The 26,153-nt window shown below is 38.3% G+C and overlaps 1 protein-coding gene and 1 long non-coding RNA gene across 2 annotated transcripts in view; one reads left to right on the forward strand and one right to left on the reverse strand.

The window, feature by feature from the left end:
* LOC134666101 (uncharacterized) overlaps window positions 1–22,277 on the forward strand; it is an 89,297-nt gene extending 67,020 nt beyond the window's left edge. Inside the window, exon 2 of the long non-coding RNA XR_010098456.1 lies at window positions 22,224–22,277. This is a non-coding gene — a long non-coding RNA (uncharacterized LOC134666101). The remainder of the gene's footprint in view (window positions 1–22,223) is intronic.
* Window positions 1,145–6,271, reverse strand: LOC134666156 (synaptic vesicle 2-related protein-like). Its single transcript, XM_063523312.1, has 9 exons — window positions 6,150–6,271; window positions 5,702–5,863; window positions 5,131–5,293; window positions 4,194–4,335; window positions 3,512–3,663; window positions 2,596–2,716; window positions 1,992–2,275; window positions 1,539–1,666; window positions 1,145–1,233 (listed from the first exon to the last, which is right to left on the reverse strand). Exons 1-9 carry the CDS (start codon window positions 6,265–6,267, stop codon window positions 1,145–1,147), a joined length of 1,359 nt encoding a protein of 452 aa, XP_063379382.1. The 5' UTR covers window positions 6,268–6,271.
* Window positions 22,278–26,153: the final 3,876 nt, after the last annotated feature.

Here is a 26,153-nt window from a genome sequence, read left to right on the forward strand (position 1 = left end):
AATGCAATTTAAATTTTATATTTCCCCTGTCGAATATTATCTACAATTAAAAAGGTATACAATTTTAATAGATGACACATGTTTATTTGCTGTAAGCACTCGTAGTCTATCAAACCAACCACATTATTGCATTATTATACTGATAATAACCGCTAAATTGAAATAGCTTCATTATTGTAAAACAACCTTGTAACCCCGGCTTATAGTTATCCATGTCAAATAACTTGACTAGACAGCTTAAACCCCCGTTTGCCGGCAAAGAGATTCCGCTCTAAACTAAACTGTCACCCTTAAGACTATTCAAGTAACACTTTGTTATCTTGAGATTGGATACTTTGTAGTAGTCCTTTGTTTAGACGTTCCCTTCATTCTTTTTGATGTATTTCGTCTGTCCGACCCTCGGAGTAATTAACAATGGAGCCGCCATTAACAGGCGTTCCCCTCTGTCGAAAATAGGCGGCCAATGGTCAACCTCATGTCAACCATATGTATGGACTGACGTTTATCTGACATGACTTACCTATACATTTGATGTGCCCCTCCCTCGCAAAAAACGGCAGACTATTTTGTACCGAAAATTTTAGACATGGCGTCTCCGTTGGTTATATCCTCCAAGGTCCGACCGGTAACGAGCGGTATTTTTATAATTTTTGCGCAAAATTTAGTACGCGGTAAGATGTTAAAGGAATTCAATTTCGCAACGTGGGCAATAAAAGCATCATTATTAATGTTTTTATTTACTTAACCATTATTTATTTACAAATCTTATACATTTCTTCACTTAACTGTCTCTACCTTTACCCAATTTTAATAAATAAAATAACTACATACTTGAATAACACCCCCATCAATGAACGTGTTGAGTATTTTTATACCATGTTGTAAAATCTCACTATATTTATTTAGTTACGATACCGCACAGCACGAATGAGGTAGCTTCAGATCTCTTTTTTCAGACTGTGAATTTATTTACTTGCTAAACTGTTCCTGATATTTGGTTAAAAATGCAAAGAGCAAAGATTCATGCTTAAGCGGTAACATGTTATCTAAAGCAGCATTCCTTAAATATATCCTTATTTAAGGAATTCTTTTTGTATGTCAAATTATCTGTCGGCGGTATGGATATTGGTAGGATTTTATACATTCAAGTAGTGTTGTTAGTTTCTTTATCTTCTTTAATCATTTCCTTTTTCTTTCTGTCTGATGGGAGGAAAATTCCAACGAAACCTCCAACTGTAAAAAATAATTACCTATAAATTACATTTGAACTGCGAATTATATACTAAATATACTAATATATCAATTCACGATAAAGATAAGCCATAAAAACCAACATTGACCACTATTATGAGTTATTCAGATAAAATAAGAGTGAATCGATGCCTTTCAAAGTGGTATAGGTACGTTATACATGCCATGACTATGCCACGGTATAACGAACTAATTGCAACTCATCAAAAAACAAGCCTGGTTTTAGCTGCCTAAAACACATGCTTAGCGTAGACGGATTCTAGACCAGTGATAACCAATATACTTACACGCAATCAAGCCCGCCACGATGAATATAAAATTAAAACAGTTATTTTGTAACTGAGCTCCTATAATATTGGAGAAGACGATCGACACGGCGCGCCCGCAGAGTATAGTGAGACACACCGCCATTGCTCTGAAAGTAATCATTCTCATTTTAGTTTTTGCGGATATCGATTTATGGTTAGAAGATTTTTAATTGCTTAGCTCGAAGACAATATCAGTGAAATTATTTTAAGAATAAAATAGAAATATTTTTATTCGTGAGCACAAACACAAAAAAGAAAAATACAAGAGAATATACAGAAAAACATAAAAAGGAGAAAGTGCCACAAATAAAATTCAAATAGCAATTTTTTTTTTAATGAAGTCTTCAACCCGTACTTAGCTTAGCAGAAATAGCTCATTTCAACTCTTTCACTTAAAAGACTGATGGTGATAAAAAACAAACTATAGCTTACCTCATGTAAGTCGGGAACAGTTCAATAGCATAAGTAGTGACAATGCCCATACATGACACGTTGGCCGAGAGCCCCACTAACGCTACAACTCCACCAAGCATGTTCAAATAGTTGATCATGACGCACAATACTGCGCAGACGAAGTGATTGATCACAAAGGTCCATTTCTTGCCGATGTATTTGATGACGAGGCAGGTGCTTAAAGAGCAGAAGACGAGGTAGGCAGCGAATGTAGAGAGGGTTATGTAGGTGATGTCGGCTACTCTGTCGTCACATTCAGGTATCTGAAATAAATATATTTCAATCAGTTTTATCACGATACGAAAGCATTCAATACGATCGTGCCATATGCTTTTGTTTCAAAAGTTGCATTATTATAGATAAGTTTTTCTATCTTCTGTTAAATAATAGATTGACTTTCATGCACAAGAATTTGGAATCGCGTCTTTTGTTTTCGAAATACCTACTAACCAAATTTTGTTTGTAGGTATATCAATGTTTACTGCTTTAGGCTTTTTTATTGTATTGGTTTCTTTTGTGGAAATCAATTCTTAATCGCAAGACATTTACGGATTTGCATCTTGAACAATAAATATAAACTTACCACAGAACTGTTGTCATTTGTTATTGTCTTCATCCGGAAGATATCGCAAAATTGTATATTATTTTCTGATTTGCTAAAACTGTTCATGATGAATGGCAACCAGATGGATAAGGGCGGTGCTCTGTAAAAATAGAGTTAAATTTCAGAGTTGGGCTTACAAAACCAAACCATCCATCTAAAAATGCAGTCAGGCATATTCAGACAAAGCAATTTTTATGCCTTTTTCTCTTTGTGGCAGTGTACTCGTATTTTTGCGGCCAGACCCAGTTACTATACAAAAATTGTCAACACAGTTTTAAAAGCCGGCCGAGGTCTACTTCAATTTTAGTTTTCTCCCGAGAAAAAATTTAAACCGTCTTTATTATTACCTACCTATTATTTAGTTATGATAAAAATAAATATTGATTACGAGTATTATTAATTGATTAGAGCAATTTCTGTAATAACAACCTAAAGACCCAATGTTATACCTACCTTACTATTAAGACTCGAGATTAGAAGAATTATGTGCCACTTTGCAAAATATCGATAATTCGTAAAAACAAATTTACACGGTAAATTCTCGGTGTTTTAATAGTAAATGTAAATGACACGCCTATGTTGGTATTGGTGGTAATTTGAATTTCCCAAATTTGCTTTTAGCCACGAATATGTTCCCACGAAATTATTCACTAATGCAGACATCACGTACTTATTTACACGTATTTGTTCAGTGTGAGTTCAAACATTTGTTACTAAACACTAGTAGCAAATGTATGAACTACTTAGAACTAAACACATCAGTATGAACAGAGGGCCTACCGCGAACGACGTTCGACGTGTTGCCTCTCAGTCGCACTTGTAAATTCGTACGTAAGTGTGAAAGTGAGGCAACACGTCGAACGTGGTTCGCGGTAGACCCTCATAATAAACTTACACGCAGTACGAGGGTAAGCCACACAAAAAGATCAGCACCGTGCTCTTGATGTGTTTTTTGCTGAACAGCGGCGTAGTTTGCTCCCAAATGGAGCGGAAGAAATTCCTTTGCCGCGCCTTGTAATCGTCTTTGTTTAAAACGACATATTTAACCTGCAAATAGTAAAATAATTCATTGAATTTGTAACAGGATGAATACCAAATTACAGATCATTAAGGAACTGTTTGAAAGAAATGTGGGGCAATCGATTGACTGATTAGAATGGAGATGGGGTTGACCTATTTAACAATTTGATATAGTTTTAATCTCATTTTGATACGACCTTGGGTCGTTGTATCAGATATCTTACGCACACCTATTAGTGCTAGCAAAATGCCTAAAACAACTCCTAATTTCATCAGCAGCAATCATCGTGAGCCGCTATTGCTGATTGGTGCTAATAATGGCCGAGGTCGGAGCAAAACAAGGTGGAAATTCAAACGTGGAGCCTTTTTGGGTACGACGACCTTATTTACGAGTAAGTGTTAAGGAAATCTTCTACACTCTCGCCTTGTCCCGTTACACGAGTCGGCTTTCCCAATCAAATAAGGACTGTTCATATGAAATAAAGAATGTTTCTAACATTATTAAGTTAAATTATTTAAAGACTGTTTCTAACATTTTTATATTGAATCATACATACTGGATACTCTTCCAAAGCATTTCCAGTGTTCATTTTATAAAATTTCTGCATAATCTTCAATCCCATCTCATGTTCCCCGACGGCAAAGTAGAATTTTGGGCTCTCGAATGTGAAAAACACAATTAGTAGCAGGTTGACGCCACTTATGAATCCAATAGTCAAAAGATACAACCTCCAAGGACGAAAAGAGTAGCCCAGAAGTGGCATGTAATATGAGAATGAACTCATATTTAATATTGGGTATGCGACAACTGAAAGTATTATAAAAGAATGTATGTACATTATGTGTAACTACTCCAGAAACTTTTAACTACCAGTACCATAATAAAAACCAAATTGTAATAAAAAAAAATGAAGAAACATAGTTTGAAGTGGTCACACGAATTAACCAGAAAATAAAATACGTACGGGCATTTAATCCTTGCACTGAAAGCACTCCAGCGGAGGCATACATGATATACAGAGGTCTTTTTTGCATACCCGTCGTTTCTGCGAGAAGAGTGAATGCTAGTGCATTCGTTCCAGACGCGCTATAATGAAATAAATAATTGTTCATAAACATATTTGGCTACCGTTTTGTGAAAGATAAGACATGGTAGTTCTAGTATTGGTAAATTACGTTATTTGAGCTATTTTCCTTCCAATATACGACTTGAAGGAAGTCTTGGATCAGCTCGACATGCAGACTCTGGGCACGAATAGTAAAATTATTTTATTATTAAAATCTATTTAAAGAAGCTCGATATATGACATGATTTCGAACCTTTTTAAACTACTTTTGATTCTGACTGTACCCAATACCCATAGTTCTTGGCTTTGCGTTTGGGGCTACGTCGATCTGTGTAAGATTGTCCCCAAAAATTGCTTTTTAAACAACCTATTTGGTCACCTTATCGAGAATGTGTAACACATGAGTATGGGATGCTAAATCACTTACAAGATAGCTCCTATGAACTTGATGACGGCTAAGTAAATCCAGCTGCTGGCGAACGCAGCCAACAGCCCCGCGACGCAACAAGCAGAAGTGCTGATGATGAGTGCGAACCGGCGTCCACGGGTATCCGCCAGGAAGCCCCAGAAATGCGCACTCACTACTACACCTGTAAATATTGTTTTCATATTTTACCAGAATTTTTTTTCGGATTGCTTTTTTGGAGTGCTCCCTACCTTAATACCCACCTAAATCTGTGTTGCATTTGAACTAAGTAGCTGCTTACAAAATACACCTACTTTCCAAATTTTGTTAAAATATATCTTGTAGTTTCCGAGTAAAATGGCTGTGACATACGGACAGACAGATGGACATTACGAAATCATAAGGGTTCCGTTTTTGTTATACGGAATCCGAAAAATATTTTTTTGTTATTTGTTATTTATTGTAATTAGGATAATTTAGTTTTTAAGTTCTAGATAATATTAAGTTTTCTGCTATGCCCCCTTCGGGTTTAATAATAATTATGACGTGTATATTTCGTATACTTATGTTATTTAGCATGAACAAATGAAACCTAAAATGGGAATGGAGCTCATCAATCCCTTCTTTTCAACATCGAGCCCCAGGTCGCACTGCGCGGCCGTGGTCACGACACCAATTGTGAACACCTCTGCGGTGGCGGCCAACAAGGAGTAGATTACGATTGTCAGAAGTCTGTAGTTGTAAGTTCCTGTGCCTGGAAGAAAAAATCGTATAGGTCTGTAACTTGGTACCTTGCTAATTTAAAAGGTCGGTTAAGAAGGAAATGCTTAGAAGTGTTTCAAACTTAAATACCGTTAAATTTGCCTACTTTTCTTCCCACTGGGTATTATGGGTTAGAGCACTAACAGTATAAAATTGTTTCATTCTAAAATCGAAAGATACTCTGTACCATATTTATGTACCATTTAATAATTATTTATAATTATTTCATTGTAGACTATGGGACGCTAGAATTTCTATTGTTAGTATATAATTCTTACCTATTATTTTCAGTGCATCTTCGAATGGAGTCTTGTCACTTTCACTGACGCCGTTACATTTCTCATCAGGGATCTTCTCACATACACTTCCATTTGTTGTACTGTCTATATCACCCATGTTTGAAAATATATATTAACTAAATATACTAATGTAATTGTCGCCACTACTCTACCGCTATCACAAAGATCGCTCCCTAGCAATAACACCGAACCGATTCAAAAACTTCAAAGAAACTCCACTTATATTCTTATTTTTATATTGATATAGTTTGAGTTGCACAATAATTAACTTATTGTATATTACGGCTAGACAAAGAAAAATCTGGGAAAGTAGTGATTAATTTTATCATTATAAACGTTAATATACTCCTATCTTGGCAAATAGTTGACACCGTGACAAACAGATATTTTCACACTCATGCTTATACTCACGAATATGGAACATGAATAAATAGCCTGAGAATTGCTAATAAACCTTAAGGTTCATCAATGAAATCACGACTGCATGCGCTTATCAAAATAAACTCGGACGTATATTCGGATACGCGTACGCAAGATCGATTTTACTGTTTCTTTATCAGCTAAAGCAGTAGTGGCGTTGAATACTCGAAGCTACTGACAGTTAAACTTAGTACTTTAAATGTTGCTGAGATCCAAGAATGTTTGGGATTTGTGGTTAAATGTCTTCAATAATTTCTGCGTGGACGAATTTACGTTAAAGAGTAGTCTACTATCTATATCTAAATCTAAAACAACAATCTAAATAAATCTCCATTCCTTTCCTTTGTATTCACTTGGATTGTCTTGTTAGCTTAAAATACAGGTATGTAGACTTTGATTATTATAAATTGCAATTAAATCATCAGAACATAATGCGTTCGTCATTCTCTTACGATTGTCACTTTTTTTTTCAAGACAATGATGCAACTTTATTCAAAAGATTATCACGTAGCAAAACAAATCAAACAAAGTAAGTATAACAAACAAAGTATTCTGATATGACACGATGGTAAATATTTACTATTGTATTAAAACCATAGAGTTTGTATGCATGCATATGATTATCGTTTCAGGGGTCGTTCTTATTTTTTTTGACATATTTAGATTTTATTCTAGTTAGAAACATTCTAGACAAGTACGATTTTTTACGATCTTTTTGTGAAATTCTTAATATTAAATTTGATCCGTATAATAATCCAATATTAACATCAATAAATTGGTCTGATTATGGTAATATACATTATTATGTAATACTTACAATTGATAAGTGCTTGTTGCTAGGCTTATATGAATAAAGTATAAGGTAGGTAAACATACTAATGCTTAATAGATGACACCTTGCTCTTACTTCTATTGACAATGACTTAAGTTTCAACATGATGTACTGGGACCGCGTCAAGCACCAGTACGTTTACCTTATTTGAACTGAACTGAACTGATAATAATTGCGCAGTGGTGACCTTGGTGGTGATATCATAAATAAAATAACGAATTCTTACCAAATAAAGAACAATTTAATTCATGCGTTTATTCAATAATTACAGTTCAAAGTGAGACGCATTACATTGTCATAGAGTTGTGCCGTTCTCGGAAATATTGTTCCGTCTCCGTTTAAAATGGGAAATATTCATAAGTGAGAACATTCTCCGTACAAAACGAAGCACAGATACTTACTAGATACAACTAAATTGCTAGAACTTTTTGATCTTAAATATTATATTCTGATTGCGCCTGCAACAGTAATGCAGTTGCAGTTGACATCTGAAACATTGCAACGCAATGCGGGAAATGGGCAATGTGGCTCTCAATTTGCATGATAAATTGTTCCCCACGTTCCATTGTTGCCGCAATCGGAAAGTTCAACTACGTAATTTTGGTAAGGAGGTTGATAAAGCCTTTGCCAATTTCCTGCTGCTGCGACTAGAGTATAACCTTAATGGTAACATTCCATTTCTAACCGCAGTTGCACTACCGGTACTGAACGCGTCGCTGTCATTGTCAATTTCCAAAGTAAAATTGACTGTACGATCTAGCTATCGTACAGCGTAGGTATAGCGTACACTGTAGCAATGCCTTTAGGCAAATATGCGCACACGCGCGACCTAGATTATTTATTCAATCTACTGTATTAGTATTAAGCACCAAAATCAGTGCATTAAAGACTATGGTTAACAACAAACGTGTGTGGGTTATTTACGCATTCCTGGAATTCTGACAGTACCGTCATCTGGCGTGTTCATGTTGGTCCTTCGAACTTAGTGATGGTGTTCAGGGAAAGTTAGTGCGGTTACCGTTTCAACTCGGTTGGCCTCCCACAAGCGGGTCTCACCAACTTAGTTGAGAAGACGTGGCGTCGCACAATGAATTTCAAGGATACCTACTAAGAAACTGTGACAAGCTATTGGATGTGACATTCTGCTAATATCGATTATGTCATTTTTGCATTTAACATTTTATTGCTGTTGACATTTTATGACATTTTGACATTTGACATAGTCATACCTACTTGAAGAACCATGGGTGATTACGATCGTATATTGCAACGTCAGAGGGAGATCATCGATTCCATTCAGCGGGTGGAAGCGAACTTCAAGAAAGATTCTGATTCCAGGAAAAACGAGGAATATTTACGGACGAGAATTAGCGGATTAGACACGTTATGGGAAGAATTTGAGAAGAATGACGTGAAGCTTCATGACGCAGCTGACCAAACTGGGGAGTATTTTGTGGATAATGTGTACCAGCAAATGCAGGTTCGTACTGACAAGATTCGTACGATGCTTTCAAATTACCGTTTTGGGGAGCCATCGACACCTAAGGCCACAGATACTCAACAGCAGCAGAAAACTATCAAAATTAATGAGCTTTTTAGTGAGCAAAAAACTAACTTCAGAGCTTTTCAAAGGGTTTTGAACTATATTGACATTGACAAGATATCTGAGAAATGGGAAATGGAGGATGAACTTCGTAATCTTCAAACTCGATGGGACACTATTGACACTTTGCATCTGAAACTTGACAACTTGCTCCAGGGTTCGGATAAGGATTACGAAGAAAGATACTCAGTGTATGAAAAAAAATATCGATTGACAAAGAGGGCGCTAAACCAGAAAATTTCTGCTGCAACTCATCTACACAAATCAACTCCGCAAATGGAGATACCTAACTTCTATGGTGACTACTCTCAATGGCCTACATTCATAGATTTGTATAGGACTGCAATCCATGACAACCCTGTGCTATCAAAAGCACAAAAAATGCAACATTTAAAGGGGAAGCTGAAAGGCGAGGCACTGCGACTCATTCAGCATCTCAGTGTGACTGCTGACAACTATCTCACTGCATGGGACTTGCTGTATCATCGCTACAACAATAATCAGTTACTCTTTTCCCGGCAGATAGAGATATTTTTAAACCAACCAACAATCCACAAGCAAACTTCTCATGACATTAAGAAGCTGCATGACACAACTATGGAATGTGTACATGCCATACACAACCTTGGCATAGACACAACTACTTGGGACCCACTTCTTGTTCACCTGTTGGCTAAAAAGTTGGACCCATTGACATTAGCTGACTACAAGGAGTCTTGTAAAGCGCCACGAGAGCTGCCGACTTTAGATGAATTCACCGCATTCTTGGAAACGAAGTTCCTCGCACTGGAACCTATGAACAGGAAAGATCGAGAACCTGCAGGATCATCATCATCTAAACAATTGACATTCAAGCCCAAGGATACATTTTCCCCGGCATACAAACGAACATTGCCCGGCAAGCCAAGTTCATTCAACTTCAATATTAACGCCGTTTGCGTAGTGTGCAATATCAACCACCCATTATACCAATGCAAGAAGTTTGAATTGATGTCACCGGACGAAAAATTAAAAACAGTTGCGAAACACGGAATGTGTAAAAACTGTCTCTATGTGCATGAACGCAATGTATGCAATTCTACAAAAACATGCAAAATTTGCCATGAAAAGCATAATACTTTATTACATGACGCAGTAAATGAACTCGCCGGACAAACATCGAGGTCGCCGCCCGCCACTAAGCAACAACAGCGTCAGCAATATAAGCGGGAATCGTCAAGTAATCACGTTGCCGATGACGATGGCGAATCTTTGTTGACAACTGTTCAAATACGTGTACGAACGAATGACAACGCGTATGTGACACTTCGTTGCCTTTTAGACCAAGGCTCACAGATTTCACTGATCAGTCAAGATGCTATGCATCGGCTAGGACTACCCCGCCAACAATTAAATGCATCAGTTACAGGAATAGGCAAAAGTACAAGGAAGGTCAAAGGGAAGGTCAGACTCGACTGCAAATCAATTCATGATGACTTCGCCTTTGATACCAATGCGCTAATTTTGCCGAAACTTATCAATAACCTGCCTAGCAACTCATTCGAGAAGCAAAACGATGAACATATTCAACACTTACAACTGGCCGACCCAGATTACAATATCTCGAAACCGATTGACATTTTGCTCGATGTAAGGGTCTATTCTAGAATTATAATGGGAGGTCTCATCAGAGGAACAGACCAGCAGCCCATTGCCCAACAGACCCTACTAGGCTGGATCATTTCCGGCGGTGTAAACGCTACCTCTCTACAATTACGTCACTGCAACGTCATAATTAACGACCTGCGAGCAATCGCCAACTACTGGGAGCTGGAAGAAATCAGCGGCCAGGACAGCACTGCAACCGAACAAGAACAATATTGCGAACAACTATACTCAAATACTACGAGACGGTTGCCTGACGGAAGATATGAAGTTAGGCTGCCTATGAAAGATAACTTTGAAGCTAAATTGGGTCAATCAAAATCAAAGGCTCTCGCCCAATTTCATCATCTAGAACAACGTTTGACAAGAAATCCCAAATTACGTGAAAGTTACAAGAAATTCATGGAAGAATACCTAGAATTGGGCCACATGGAAGAGCGCAAGACTCGGCAGGAGTCCTCGTGCTATCTCGCTCATCATGGGGTGCATAAAATGGATTCTTCGACTACCAAATTGCGTGTCGTATTTAATGCGTCATCCCCCACATCCTCAGGATACAGCCTAAATGACTTGATGGAATGCGGGCCCAAACTGCAACAAGATATCCAAGATCTCCTACTGAGATGGAGAACCCACAAAATCGTTTACACTGCAGACTGTGAAAAAATGTACCGGTGCATACTTATTCAGGAAGATCAGCAACACCTGCAAAAGATACTGTGGAGAGATCATCCACAAGACCTTCTGAAGGAATTCAAACTTTGCACCTTGACCTACGGCATGAAAGCCGCCCCTTTCCTCGCACTAAGAACTATGGCTCAACTAGCCATCGATGACGCTGACAAATATCCCTTAGCCTCCAAGGTCATGCAGAAGGATTTCTACGTTGATGACCTACTAAGTGGATGCAATAATATTGATGAAGCGCGAGAAACGCAACAACAGCTGATTGACATGCTCCGTGGTGCTGGCATGAACCTAAGAAAATGGGCCAGCAACACACCTCAACTATTATCTAACCTATCACCTGACAAAATAAATCAATCTACAATCGACATTACAAACATGACATCAACAAAGGCGCTCGGATTACAATGGAGTCCGCTTACCGACACCTTTACGTTTCATTACGCCGATAAACAATGGAACTCGGATAAATGCACAAAACGGGTATTGCTATCCGAAATATCCCGAATATTTGACCCTCTCGGATGGCTTTCACCTGTAACCATCAGAGCTAAGCTATTATTCCAAAAGGTTTGGATCACCGGGACTGACTGGGATCAAGAAGTGCCACAAGACAATCAGCAAGAATGGTCCAGAATTCGTGACGACTTACTCAACATTGACAAATTGACTATACCCCGATGGATCGGAGACACCACACAGGCGCTTGCAGTTCATGGCTTTTGCGACGCTTCTGAAAAGGTCTACGCATGCGTCATCTATCTCAAATCCATCAATGACAAAGGAGAAGTTACGGCACGAATCATTGCTTCGAAAACGAAACTTGCACCGAAAAAGAAGCCACTGTCATTGCCTAGACTGGAACTTTCGGGAGCTGTTCTACTATCTAAACTAATGGCAAAAATTCTTAAAACATTGCCAAATGCATCCATACCTATTTACGGATGGTGTGACTCACTTGTCACATTGGGATGGTTAAAAGGAAACCCATCACGCTGGAAAACCTTCGTAGCCAATCGGGTAACCGAAATCCTTGACATTATGCCCTACAAATGCTGGAGACACGTAAGTTCGGAGAATAACGCCGCAGACTGCGCGACGCGAGGCATCTCTACTGCTCAATTGACATCTCACGCGTTATGGTGGGAAGGGCCTGACTTCATTAAAGGTGACATTCCTGACAACATTGACAAAATTACACTCCCCCAATGTGAGGCCAAGCAAGAAAAGACAACCTGCATCGTCCTGACAACATCTTCAGTTATCGAAGATTTACTGGAAAAACAAAGCTCACTGTCTCGCATAGTACGAGTCATATGTTACGTATCACGTTTCATAACAAACCTACGACATCGCGTGACGTGTGCGCAGACCGCTACGGGCGAACATGACTCCTTAGGCATTCTGCAAAACAGGCCTATATGCACTAACTATTTGACAACAAATGAAATTGAAAATGCCTACAACATTATTGCAAAAACAGTTCAACGGCAAGAATTTGACAGGGATATAAATGACATTTTGGAAAAAGGGAGCGTTGGCACTAAGAGTAATTTGCTTGATCTACGCCCTTATCTTGACAAACAAGGAGTATTAAGAGTCGGCCGAAGACTTCAACATTCACATTTGACAGAAAACGCCAAACACCCCATAATTTTGCCAAAACACTCAAGGCTGACAGAATTATGTATCAGCCAAGCTCACCTGCAAACGCTGCATGGAACCGCACCCCTTACCTTGGTTGCTCTTCGACAGAGGTTTTGGGTACTGGGCGGAATACGCATGGTAAAGAAACACGTGAGCCGTTGCGTAATATGTTACCGATTTAACACTACTACCAGAAAGCAATTAATGGGAGATTTGCCACAACCACGAGTGAATCCTTCTAGACCGTTTACCCACACGGGGGTTGACTTTACCGGGCACGTAGAACTGAAAGCCAACAAGGGAAGGGGGATAAAAACAACCCGTGGATACATTGCAGTATTTGTTTGCTTCGCCACGAAGGCAATTCATCTTGAACTTGCATCTGACCTGAGCACACCCACATTCCTCGCCGCTTTCAAGAGGATGTGCGCCAGGAGGGGAACACCCTTGCATGTTTATAGCGACCAGGGTACAAATTTCATCGGAGCTTCCCGAGTATTGAACCAAGAAAAGAAAGAGATTCTGCAAGTTATAAACAAAGAATTTTTGAACGACATCGCTGACATGGGCGTGACATGGCATTTCAACGCCCCTTCCTGGCCCAGTGGAGGAGGAATCTGGGAAGCTGCAGTAAAGTCGACTAAGCACCATCTCAAACGTGTCTTGGGAGACCAAAAATTGACATATGAAGAATTTTTGACCTTATTGAACCAAATTGAATCGTGCCTAAATTCACGGCCACTTTATGCTCTGACAGATAACGCTGATACAGATTACCTGACCCCCGGACATTTTTTGGTTGGAAGTAGTAGCCAGTATTATCTCTACCTACACTCGGCAATGACAACACATGTGGCAAAACAAGGTGGCAAATGACAGAAAGAATGTTACAAAGTTTTTGGAAGACTTGGTCAACAGAATATTTACACCACTTGCAACAACGGCACAAATGGCAACAACCTGCAAAAAACATAGAAAAAGATGACATCGTGCTCATCAAGGAAGACTATTTACCACCCGCGAAGTGGGCCATGGGACGCGTGACAGACGTACATCACGGCAAGGATGGATATGGCCGTGTTGTTACGCTAAAAACAAAAGGAAGAGAGATCCAACGACCCGTGGTAAAAATAGCTCCGTTGCCTATTCAAAAGTCGGAACAAACCAGTCCCTCAGGGTCTGACATGAAATCTGACTCCGACCCACAAAGAACGCATAAACGAGCACGAAGGAATAAACAATGTTTTATAACATCAATGTTATTGCTACTCATGACATGTGTGGTACCGGCTACTGCCCAGACACTCCATATTGACAAGCTTCAAACCAACAACTCGCTTTATTTTGACAAAATTGCAGACATAAGGATCATACAGGATGAGTGGAAGATGGTCGCATTTTACAACATGACGACATATTGGGATAGCATATGTTCAATCGAAAAGTACGTTCAACTTATAAAAACAAAATGCAACAATGACTATACATGCGCTCCAATTATTGCACAATTCGAACACGAGTTACTTAAATGAACTTCGTCACTACAACGATTTGCTGACAAGTCACCCTAACACAAATCGCCAACGAAGAGGTCTAGTTAATGGAGTCGGCTATTTAGCTAATACCTTATTTGGCGTACTAGATGATCGATTTGCAGAAAAATATGAAAAGGATATTGACACAATTACGAAGCGAGAAGATCACATCTTCAACTTGTACAAGAACCAGACATCCATATTAGAAGCCCACAACAACATTCTCAAACGCAACGAGATTATTATGAAAAATCAATTTGACGCAATTGCAAAGACCGTCCATAATCTAACCGAAGATGTGAGTCAAGCACACTCGACGAGTTTACGTTTATTGAATTCATTCTCGCTACTTTCATCTATGGTAGCGGCGGATGTCATCATCTCAAATTTACGAAGAATTCAAGATACCCTAGTTGACACCGTCACTGACATATACCATGGCCGATTAAACGTGCATTTATTACCCCCTGTGCAAATCCAACAACAGCTAGAGCTGATATCGGGGCACATACAGGATGACCTCACCATTCCAGTTGACAGCGCTGAAGACCTATACGGGTTGCTCCATATTCACGTAAAAGTGACTCGAAAGACCTTAATAATGGAGATACGACTACCATTATTAAACCGCGAACAGTTCGAGCTAGACTCTATTATTGACATTCCACGCAGAAACGGAGACAACGCCATCTACATCTCCACTGCAACGACATACATTGCAATCAACGTCAAGAAAGACACCGTAATTCCAATGACAGAAACTGACATTCACGCATGCAGCGCTCACAAAAACGATAAAATGTTTTGTCCTTTAAATCACCCTGTATACACAATGAAAGTCGGTGAATCTATTTGTGACATGCAATTACTATTAAATAACAATAACAAGCCTTATTGCCAAGCGACCGCCAAGGAATGCGCCGACAGGTGGATCAAGTTACATGCACAGGACACCTGGCTGTATTCCTATTGTCAAGAGCACCCGATACGCGTGATATGTGATAACGGCGTATCCACTGAGAAATTGATCGACTCGGGTTTGGTCACGATTCCTTCAGGATGCGTTATAAGAGGAAAGTCCTTCGTCATACACTCACAACATGACTACAAGAGTCAAATGTTTGTACAAGACTCGTACATGGAAATTCCGAAAATATCACCGATCAATGACGTAATGAAAACATCCTTACCGAAAGATATTCCTATTTTAACAGAAGATCATAACGAAGAATTTCTTGACATAAGCCAAAAATTAAAGGCCATTAAAGAAGCAAATTTGGATACCTTTGACAGAAATGACACCACCCATTACGTCATAATCTACATTGCATTGGGTATTACTTCAATCATCACTATTACGCTTGCTATCTGCAAATTGAAACGCAAGTCGAAGCCTGCTCAACCTGACACCCCACTGCAAGCAGTAATATCACTGACTCCTACTGCCGCTCCTGCGACGACGAGCACACCGCTGCCACAGCAAGTTACGTCCTTCTCAGACATCCCAATGACGCCGCAGCAGAGAAGAAAAGTTAGCTTTAGGGACTTAAATGAAGAAACATAAGCATTCACCTTTTTTTTACCGTACTCATTACTACTTTATAGCACTTCCTTGTTAAATTGACATTATGGTTTTTACTAATTTACTTAACTTTTATTATTTTGCATACTCTTAAGTTGCTTCCCGGTGTTTTTGCTTTATAAGTGGCAGTATGTACGATCTAGCTATCGTACAGCGTAGGTATAGCGTACACTGTAGCAATGCCTTTAGGCAAATATGCGCACACGCGCGACCTAAATTATTTATTCAATCTACTGTATTAGTATTAAGCACCAAAATCAGTGCATTAAAGACTATGGTTAACAACAAACGTGTGTGGGTTATTTACGCATTCCTGGAATTCTGACAGTACCGTCATCTGGCGTGTACATTGACAGTAATGCAGCTGCGGTTAGAAATGGAATGTTACCCTAATGGTAACATTCCATTTCTGACTGCAGCTGCACTACTAGTACTGAACGCGTCGCTGTCATTGTCAATTTCCATAGTAAAATGAACAGTAGTGCAGCTGTCGTTGGAAATGGACTGTCACCTTAAGTAGTACTACTGTAGTGTGTACTGTATGTGTAGACTTCAAAGAGCACAGTGAAATCAAAGATTGAATTATTGCAGATTGGAATTGAAGTCGTTAACACCCCGAGCGAACGATTTTTAAAACAGGACTCTTGATTGAGACTGTAAAGAGATCGACATTAGGGATAACGGTTTTTAAATCCCTTTAAGCGATGCCTCAAACGGATAAGAGAAATGTTTAATCTGCAAAATCACTTTTCATTGTGTGATCAATTAAAATCAGACCTTTTTACTTACCAAGAGATATAATGGGTGTTTTTTTGGATTCTATTAACTTTTATTACAACATGTGGATAATATGGTCGAATATCTGGTTTGCGTAATATCATTTAATAATTGTAGTAGTTTATTCGGTATCATTTCTTTGGCAAAATTCAATAGTGGGCATTTCTTCTCCATTTCATTATTCTTATTTTTCATGGCAAATAACGTCCTTATAGCGGAAGCAGTTATAAAGTTGACCCAAAAAATTTTTATTAAGCTATGAGCTTCATCACATATGTTCCTTGAGTAATTCTAAGCATTTCAAGCCTGGGAGCCAATAAGAAATGTGTGTCTACTCGGATTTGTAATGGATTCAAACTTTCAACCCCTTTTTAACCCTGTTAGGGGATGAATTTTACAAAACGCTGAAATTACTTTTCCTGTCTTTTAATAATATCCCCAAATACAAAGATTCAAGTCCCGCGTTCGAAAATTTTTTTGATATCCATACAAACTTTCAACTCCTTTTTCACCACCTTAGGGGATGAATTTTCAAAAACGCTGAAATTAGTTTTCTTGTATTTTAATAATATATCGTTTTACGAAGTTTCAAATTCCTAGCTTAAAATAAAACTTGAACCCCATACAAACTTTCATCCCCTTTTTAACCCCCTTAGGGGTTGAATTTCTCAAAATCGCTTCTTATCTCTTGTACACTTTATAAATGTAATCTAGTGTGCAAATTTCAACTTTCTATCTTTTGTAGTTTCGGCTCCGCGTAGCAAAAATCTCCAACCAAATTTTTAACCTTTTTACGTTTTTCTTGTAAAATTACTATGAAATTGAAAAAACAAATATCAGCAATGAATTCTACGTCTTTGGTTTATACGAAAATGATACCAAACTTGCCCTAGTACCCACCAGGATCAGAGTAGATTTTTTTTAAAGATGACGGATGGCGGCCGTCTTTGTACCCCACCCTCCCCCCCACTTCACGCTAGAAATGCTTAGAATTACTCAAATATCAGATGTGATGAAGCTCATAGCTTAATAAAATTTTTTTGGGTCATGTATGGCAGCGTTACATAACTGACTCCAGTATTAAAAAGAATTACTTTAATGCTTAAGCTTTAATCCAGTAACTTAGTCCAATTTTGTAACCTGGCTCTTTTGCGTCAAATCCGGTAGTTCTGATTTTTGCAGACTTATTTATGATGTTGGCCCAATGAATAATCCAAGTTTGTGACCTCGAACGCCGAACGCAACTTTGTCAAGAATCGAAAAACCCGCGAAAATTTCGGTTTTCTTTTAGATTTGGGCGATTATAACCCCAAAAGACTAATTTTTAATATGTAGTACTTTTTCAGGGCGTTTTTAAAGTGGACTAAATTGGCTACAGTACGACACTAGAATTGTGTCTGTACATCTAATAGTTTCCGAGATAAAGCCTTTCAAAGTTAATATTTTTTTTTTACTGCAGTTTTTGAGTATAATCTAGAAAATCTCAGGGTAGCTATCACCGACGTGTCGGAGCAGTAGTGCAGCTGCAGTCGGAAGTACGCTTAAATCACCATGCTACGTGCAGTCGGTACCGTCATTAATTTTACTATGGAAATTGAGAATAACACCGACGCTTTCAGGCCGTTGCAGTAATGTCGGAGCAGTATTGCAGCTGCGGTTGGAAATGGAATGGTACCTTTATCGCTCTTACATATCAGCGATATCGACGCACCTTAACTCGAGGGCCTTTATTGTACAGATGTAGTGCAGAATAAAATTGTTCTTTATCGTATTTTCTCGGACACGTTCGTATTTGTTATGCTACTACAGTCAACCTCAGTACTTTTTAAACCGAGACTGACTGCAATAGCAAGACACGTTCGTACGTTTCCGTGAAAAAACGATGGAAAATAATCATGTAATCAATAATCATCTGTAACCTATGTATGACAGTCGGCGTCAGCGTCATACGTGCGTTTCACGGCCGGGACTGCACTGCTACTGATATTTGAACTCACTGATTACCAAACACATTTGACGAACAATGCTTCATGTCAGGTCTCCAATTACTAATAGCTGTTACGTATCTCGAGATCACTTACAATCAATATCTTATCTGTAGTAAGTATAACTGACAGTGATCACTGATCATGAAATCAATTCCTATCATTAAAAGGGCATCATTATATGCAATCAATTTAAAACCATTTAAAACGGGGACGGGTAGACTATTATTGACAGTACAATTTACGTAACTGACGAACTATTAATATTTATAAAATGACCGTTCGGCCGTAGGATATAAATATTACATTGTTTTAATAATATTAATAAGAAAAAAATCCTTAAACTGTCTGTATTTAAAGGCTAGATAACAATATTTTTTAATGGTTAGTGGTCAATCCGGTTTGTTTTGAGGATCAAATATTAATAACAATACAAAATTCAGAAACAACACTAAAATTTTGACAATCGTACATGCGTAATGCAAAATCTTACCTACAAACGCTACGTGATCGTGACGTCACGATCCCGAACACGAAGCCGTCTTGAAGTTAGAGTGCTTATTTGTATTCCTTGTTGATTCGTACAGTTAGATAAGTGGATAAACTTGTTACATAGAACGCCCTAAAATATGGACTAATCCTATCATAAGCTCGCCCAAGTTCCATGATTATCGTAGCAGCACTAAACACATCACGACTAATAAATCTTATAGTTGGGTGCTTGTCGAGATTGGATAAGTTTTTACGAGCCTGCAAATTGTTTGATTAAGTCTGTAATGACAGTTGGTGTGTGTAAGCTTTCCCACGTGGAGGCGAGTCGAGCGTTTAGTCTATTCGTATTACGCGCTGGCCACGACATTGCGCGACTGGCTTCGGCTAAGGCGGGTGATAGCGAGTCACAGCAATCGGACCTTTCGTTTCCACCTATGATTGTCGCCTTAGCCGAAGCCAGTCGCGAAATGTCGTGGCCAGCGCGTTAGGTAACACATTTAGGCCGACTTGCACCATTCCACTAACCCAGGGTAAAGCGGTTAAACCTGGAGTTACCATGGTTACCAGTACAATTTGACACCGGGTTAACAGTTTAACCGCTTAACCCTGAGTTAGTGGAATGGTGCAAGTCGGCCTTAGAGACTCAGTGCGAGCTAGGCTTTACGAGTGTAGCTGATAACATGGGAAAACCCGTATGTAGCGAAAAGCGCTTACGAACTGAGAACCCGCCTAGCGGGTCGCTGGCAGTGGATGTGTAAATACATTTAGTGCCAGCGCGAGCTACGCGCTACGAGCACCGGCAAGCGGCGAAGAGCTGACGTAAATAGCGTCCCACAGTCAGCTCATCTCCAATGGAAACAGCGTCAGGCCATCGAACCTTTTACCACCTGTGCGGCTAAGGCCAGAGGGTCTACTGCGAACACCGAAGTCTTTCTCTATCACTCTAATTATGCCTTAATTGGATGAAAGAGAAAAATGCCCGCGATTTGTGAACTTCGGTGTTTGCAGTAGGCCCTTAGTCAAAGAAGAATAAGAAGAAGAAGAGTCTACAAATTTTAAAGTCACAGAATCGTACATATTACGCTTAAGGCCTGCGCAAACCGGCGGAGTGCAAGCGCAGATCACTTTAAAATTATCAATGTATTTTCTTCCCTATTTCAATTACCTTCAGGTATAAATTTAAATGCTTTGAGACCGACCTCGGAGCATCACGGAGGATTGTTACTCCGCGGCATCGAGGAGCACGCTAGAGGATACCGCGGCTGTAGGCGCCGACATGCCGCGGCATCCCTCGTCATGCGCCGAGCCCTCCCGAGTGCGCCGGAGTAGCGCCGGGACGACGGGGGAGAACTTGTGCACACTAGTCCCTTGTGATAGAGTACACGCGGCGGCATGCCGCGGCATCCCCTGGCCTGCGCCGAAGTGCTCCCTGGTGCGCCGGCCCCAGCGCTCGGGCTGGCGGGCGCTCGCGGTATCGCGAGGGATTTTACCTCGCCGATGTGCGCTGCGCGGGGTAAATCCTCCTCGGTGATCTGCGCTGCGTTCCCCGGTTTGCGCTGGCCTTTATGGTTTGCGTGTGCGTTCGACTCACTTGCGTTTGCTGGGAGATAAACTTCTGACGTTTATGGTCATCCCCACTTAACCCGTGCGAATTTCGGGTTCAGGCAAATTTGACTTGTTTTGTGGCAGAGATCAGTGAGAATGATTAGTGATGTCACCGGTAAAATATCCCTTTATATAAGTGGACATTTTCATTTTACATTTTAACTTTTACTTTGCAGCGCGGCTTAAGCTATATTTAAATTGTGTCTAACTGTAACGTTGTGTTTGACATTGACCGTCAGTTTTGAGACAATCGCTAACTGCCCGTTAATGGTACACTGCCCGGTAAAGTTAGTTATCTGTGTTTTCACTTGAAAACGTAATATGACATTTTATTACATGAGTAAACACAATAAATACAGCAAAAATATATCTACATATTTTGATAATTTGGAATAGAATGAGCCATTCTATTTGTAGGTACAATAAACTAGACCGCTACTCACGCTAGATCGGGCCGTGCCCGGGCCGAGGCGTCCGACATGTATTTTTTCTATGACGTATGTCCTTAAGCGTGCGTTCTAATTGAAAACGGAGATACGTATTTAATTTGTTAAGAATTAATAATCGTTGTTAGGTAATAAGACTAATAAGAGCATGTTAATTTTGACTACTTCACCATCTTAATCGTAGTTCCATCTGCGACGGTGACTGACCTTTCAGATTAATGACAAAAATTATTCTATTCTCGCTCTCGTTCAGTTTGAATACATTTATTGTATTTATATATACATTCTACAGACTTATAGCACCAAATATATGGGAGTTTAGTGACCCTTTGACTCCTCTGGTAGGTGTATAATGCACTTTAAGACTTCTACCCGCCTCGCTAACAGCTTAATCTGTTTTGCATAGTTTCCCATTAGGTAAGTATAAGCCGTAGCTTGTACCACTTCATTAAGACCTCTCGTTTAACGATGAATATTAAAAGACCTAGGAGCTTCAGAGATTAGATTAACTCGCATTAACCTATTACTTGTTATTATATATTTGCATAATGATATTTAACTTGATTTTACAAGCTTTTATTTAGCTTCACCTGTCCGTTGTCTGTCTCTCTGTCTGTAATCAAATCTTGCAAGTTAAATTTGATCCACTTCCTGGTTTCCGATTGAGCTGAAATTTTGCATGCATGTGTAAATCGGATGACAATGCAATATTATGGTACCATCGAGCTGATCTGATAATGGAGACAGGAGGTGGCCATAGGAACTCTGTGATGAAACAACGCAATCTAATTGTGTTAGGGGTTTTTAGAATTGTCTCGATGAGTATTAGTTGTCTGTCGTAAGAAAAGTACAGTCAGCGATAAAACCTTGTACTTACCAAAAATTAAACTTTTACCAAAAACTTATTTTTTTAGAGCATAAATCGAAGCAAATTTATTGATTTACGGTGTTGGAATATTTTTATAAGAAAAAGTAAGTGGAAATATACCTAAATTATGTGCCGTCTTCACGCGAACATTTACGTAATGGGGATGATGATGTTGAATTTTATGACGAATTCTATTAGTTAAATAAATAAACAATATCAACATTATATTGCACGCTTAGGCCAATCAAATAACGCTATCTTGGCTATTTTTTGTGCTTTAAAGGGAGGCTTGACAAAGGCTTACACGCGTATTCGGGAAACGAGATAATCACAAGACAAGATCTAGAGACGATATAGAGATCAACTATATTTACATTAGATATCGACTAGATGAGACTTGGATATCTAAGTCATAACTTGTCGAAATCGTTCAAGAGGACCTCCAGAATCGCGGAAACGTCAAATTTTACATATCTATCTTACAAATATCTTTAAATTATCCATATCGTAACTTGTTGAGGTCTAGTAGATATCGAATTCATTTTCCGAATCGAGCCGTTTGTTCAAATATTTTTGAACACCTTGGGCGCCCCGATATATCTGACGGCGGCTGTATACCTGTGTAGGGAAATTCATTAGAGTCAACTCAACTTTTTTGTCACGCACATAAATTCGTTATCAGACTCTGAGATCGTTAATGTTTTATGAAAATTATGAATAATTTAATTAATGCCGGTGCTCAAGCATCAGTTTTTATACTTCAGTAATTTATCATCAGAAAATACATGTATTTTATACAAATGCGACAAAACAGAAATAATTAATCTTCTGTTTGCGTGATTTCATTTTGGCGTTGAACATTAATTTTATTGTATTGGTAACAATGCTAAAGGGCAAAGTATGACTGTTAATCACAAAATAAAACATTCTGGTACTTAATTCAGTTGACGAATTGAAAACAATTTAACTGGCCTATCGCAAATTTATTTTGTTACCTTAATTTCCGACGTTTAGACGCAAGTTTTACTGGTCGTGGTCGCGGATAACAGTTAAAGTTTTAAAATGTAACAATTGAAACTTGTTTTTAAAAACATACATTTACATACATACATTTGACGACCAGTCTGGCCTAGTGGGTAGTGACCCTGCCTATGAAGCCGATGGTCCCGGGTTCGAATCCTGGTAAGGGCATATATTTGTATGATGATACAGATATTTGTTCCTGAGTCATGGTTGTTTTCTATGTAACTATTTAAGTATTTATATATTACATATATCATTGTCTGAGTACCCACAACACAAGCCTTCTTGAGCTTACCGTGGGGCTTAGTCAATTTGTGTAAAAATGTCCTATAATATTTATTTATTTATTTATACATTGTAACACCGCTACTCGCCAACAGGTGGCGCGAGTAGTATTTTCCTATTACGGGCAACACAACCGTACTTATAGTGATAGTGATGGTCACCGATAGATGTCTCTGCCTGTATTTTAGACGGCGCTATCGTTTGTTTCCTGTAACTTCATGACCATCGGAACATTTAACTTGAATTTCAACCCAGTATGATTTATCGCAAGTTGGTTACGCCGACATTGAGTGATTGCAGTTGACATGCAAATGTCATATTTATCGATGTTACTGCTGCAACTGTTTAAAATCTAGATATAGTCGCACCAAACAAAGTCTGCAACGGATTTGATAGCCCACGCAGTGTAAGTGTTATGTATACGTCATAATTTCATAGAAGTTTGACGTTTAAAATTACACTTGCACTGCGTGGGCTATCAAAATCGCTGCAGACTTTTTACGGTCTGACTATATTATACTTACAGATTGACTTTAACATTTGCAAAAGCAATGCAGTCACTTACGTACGAATTTACACAGACATAAGTGCGACAGAGAGACAACACGTCGAACGTGGTTCACGGTATTAGGCCCCCTGTAGTTTTCGCGGTAATCGCGGTACTGTTTACAGCTTTAATGTTTTTAATTATTACTCTCGTTATTTTGAATTTAAATAGAATGTTGGTGCTCATTAATTAAGAGTGGGATTTAATTTGAAATGTGACTTTATTTGGAGGTTTACCGCGAGTTATTCGTTAAACGGAGACGCAATGGTAGAATTTCGGTCAAAATATTATATTTTATTTATTCAATTCAATTCAATTCAATATATTTATTTCAGACTGCATAGGTCCATAAAATTGTTAGTATTACAAGTACTTACATTTAAGAGTTAGTGCCTACATACTAAACATACATTAAAATAATTAATAATTATTATAATATCCACGACACAAAACTAATTAACATGTAATAATAATATATCAAAATTAAAATTAAAATCAAAATTAAACAATTAAATTCCTAATTATTTTACATTAAAAATGAGAGGTCTATTATAGTTATGATTTTAAAATTTAGTTAAATAAATGAGCAATTGATCACATTATATTCCTTACTTTAGGCCAATCAAATTACGCTACCTTGGCTATTATTTGCGCTTTAAAGGATTGGATTATTTTGGAATGGATTATTGATATAAATTATGATGACCTTTGTTTATGACTCTATTATAAAATGTTTACGTTTTTATTCTTTCTTCTGTCAGATATAATTAAAACTTTCCGTACAATGGCGGTTGTTTCATAAATCTCCACTGCGCTATATTTGCCAGTTATCAGACTCTGGATAATTTAGTTAGCTGGTTGCAGTGGATTTTATGCAGTTTTTATGCAGTATCATCGCATAATAATTTAACGAGCGTTCCTTGAATGTGTTGTTTATCTTGAAAAATTTAGTTCAGCATGTAAAATTTAATATAAGTACATTAAAAAACAATTTGTACACAGATCGACCTAGTCTCACGGTAAACTCAATAAGATTTGTGTTGATGGGTATTAAACGACGATATACTATATAATTTATGGTTATATATAAATACTTATTAATTATTTAACGAGTGAAATACAATATTTTTCACCACAGCAACGCGAGGAAAATATTAACTGTAAAACATTACAAATCAAATCCAAATGAACTTTTTATTCCATCAGCCGATTTCCATCAGCCGATATATGAGGAACAACTCAGACTCTAAATAAAGTGAGCTTTTACGAGCTGGTGTGGCGAAAAAAGAAAAGTTCCGTTGTACGGCAGTACATTACAGTAGCAGGTCTGTACGTGACTTTGGTGACGATCCCCGAAGATTGTGGTCCGTGTGGTTTCGTGTACATATATGAGAAGCATCTCTTGTTTACAAATTTAAGTTGTACTTTGGCAGTTGAAAATTGATTTCGGAACCATTTTACTGTGTTTGACCCATTAAACACATCTTGTACTTTACACAAAGTGTATTTTTATACCTACAAATAGGGTAAAGAGCGATCTCAATTTTAATCAAAATTGAGATCGCTCTGAGGTAAAAAATTCAGCAATAGAATATTACATAATGAATGCAGGTAAAACAAGGAAATTGCTATTATGACGGTGAAATATTGCATTTTTGAATTTACTCGGCAGGTAATTTTTTTTCAATAAACCGTAAAAAACGAATTGAACAGGAAAAAAGACTGAAATATTGACACTGTTGTATTTTGTCATCTTTTTAACTATAAATAGTGTCCAGTTTATTGTGAAAAATTGCCCATTTTCTATCTATTTAACTGGATTTTGTTATAAAACTTAATTATGTGTTAAGCATCTATTCAATAAGAACTTCCCAAGTTGAAATATGTACACGTTTAGAACCCTAAACTTTGAAATAGTTCGTCCGTGCACGGTTTCAATTTATCACGCCGTCATGGCTGCGGGTGAGTTTAGAGGAAAATTGTTGTACTCGGAAGTTATTTGAAA

The sequence above is a fragment of the Cydia fagiglandana genome, chromosome 7, assembly GCF_963556715.1.
Source record: "Cydia fagiglandana chromosome 7, ilCydFagi1.1, whole genome shotgun sequence".
NCBI lineage: Eukaryota > Metazoa > Arthropoda > Insecta > Lepidoptera > Tortricidae > Cydia > Cydia fagiglandana.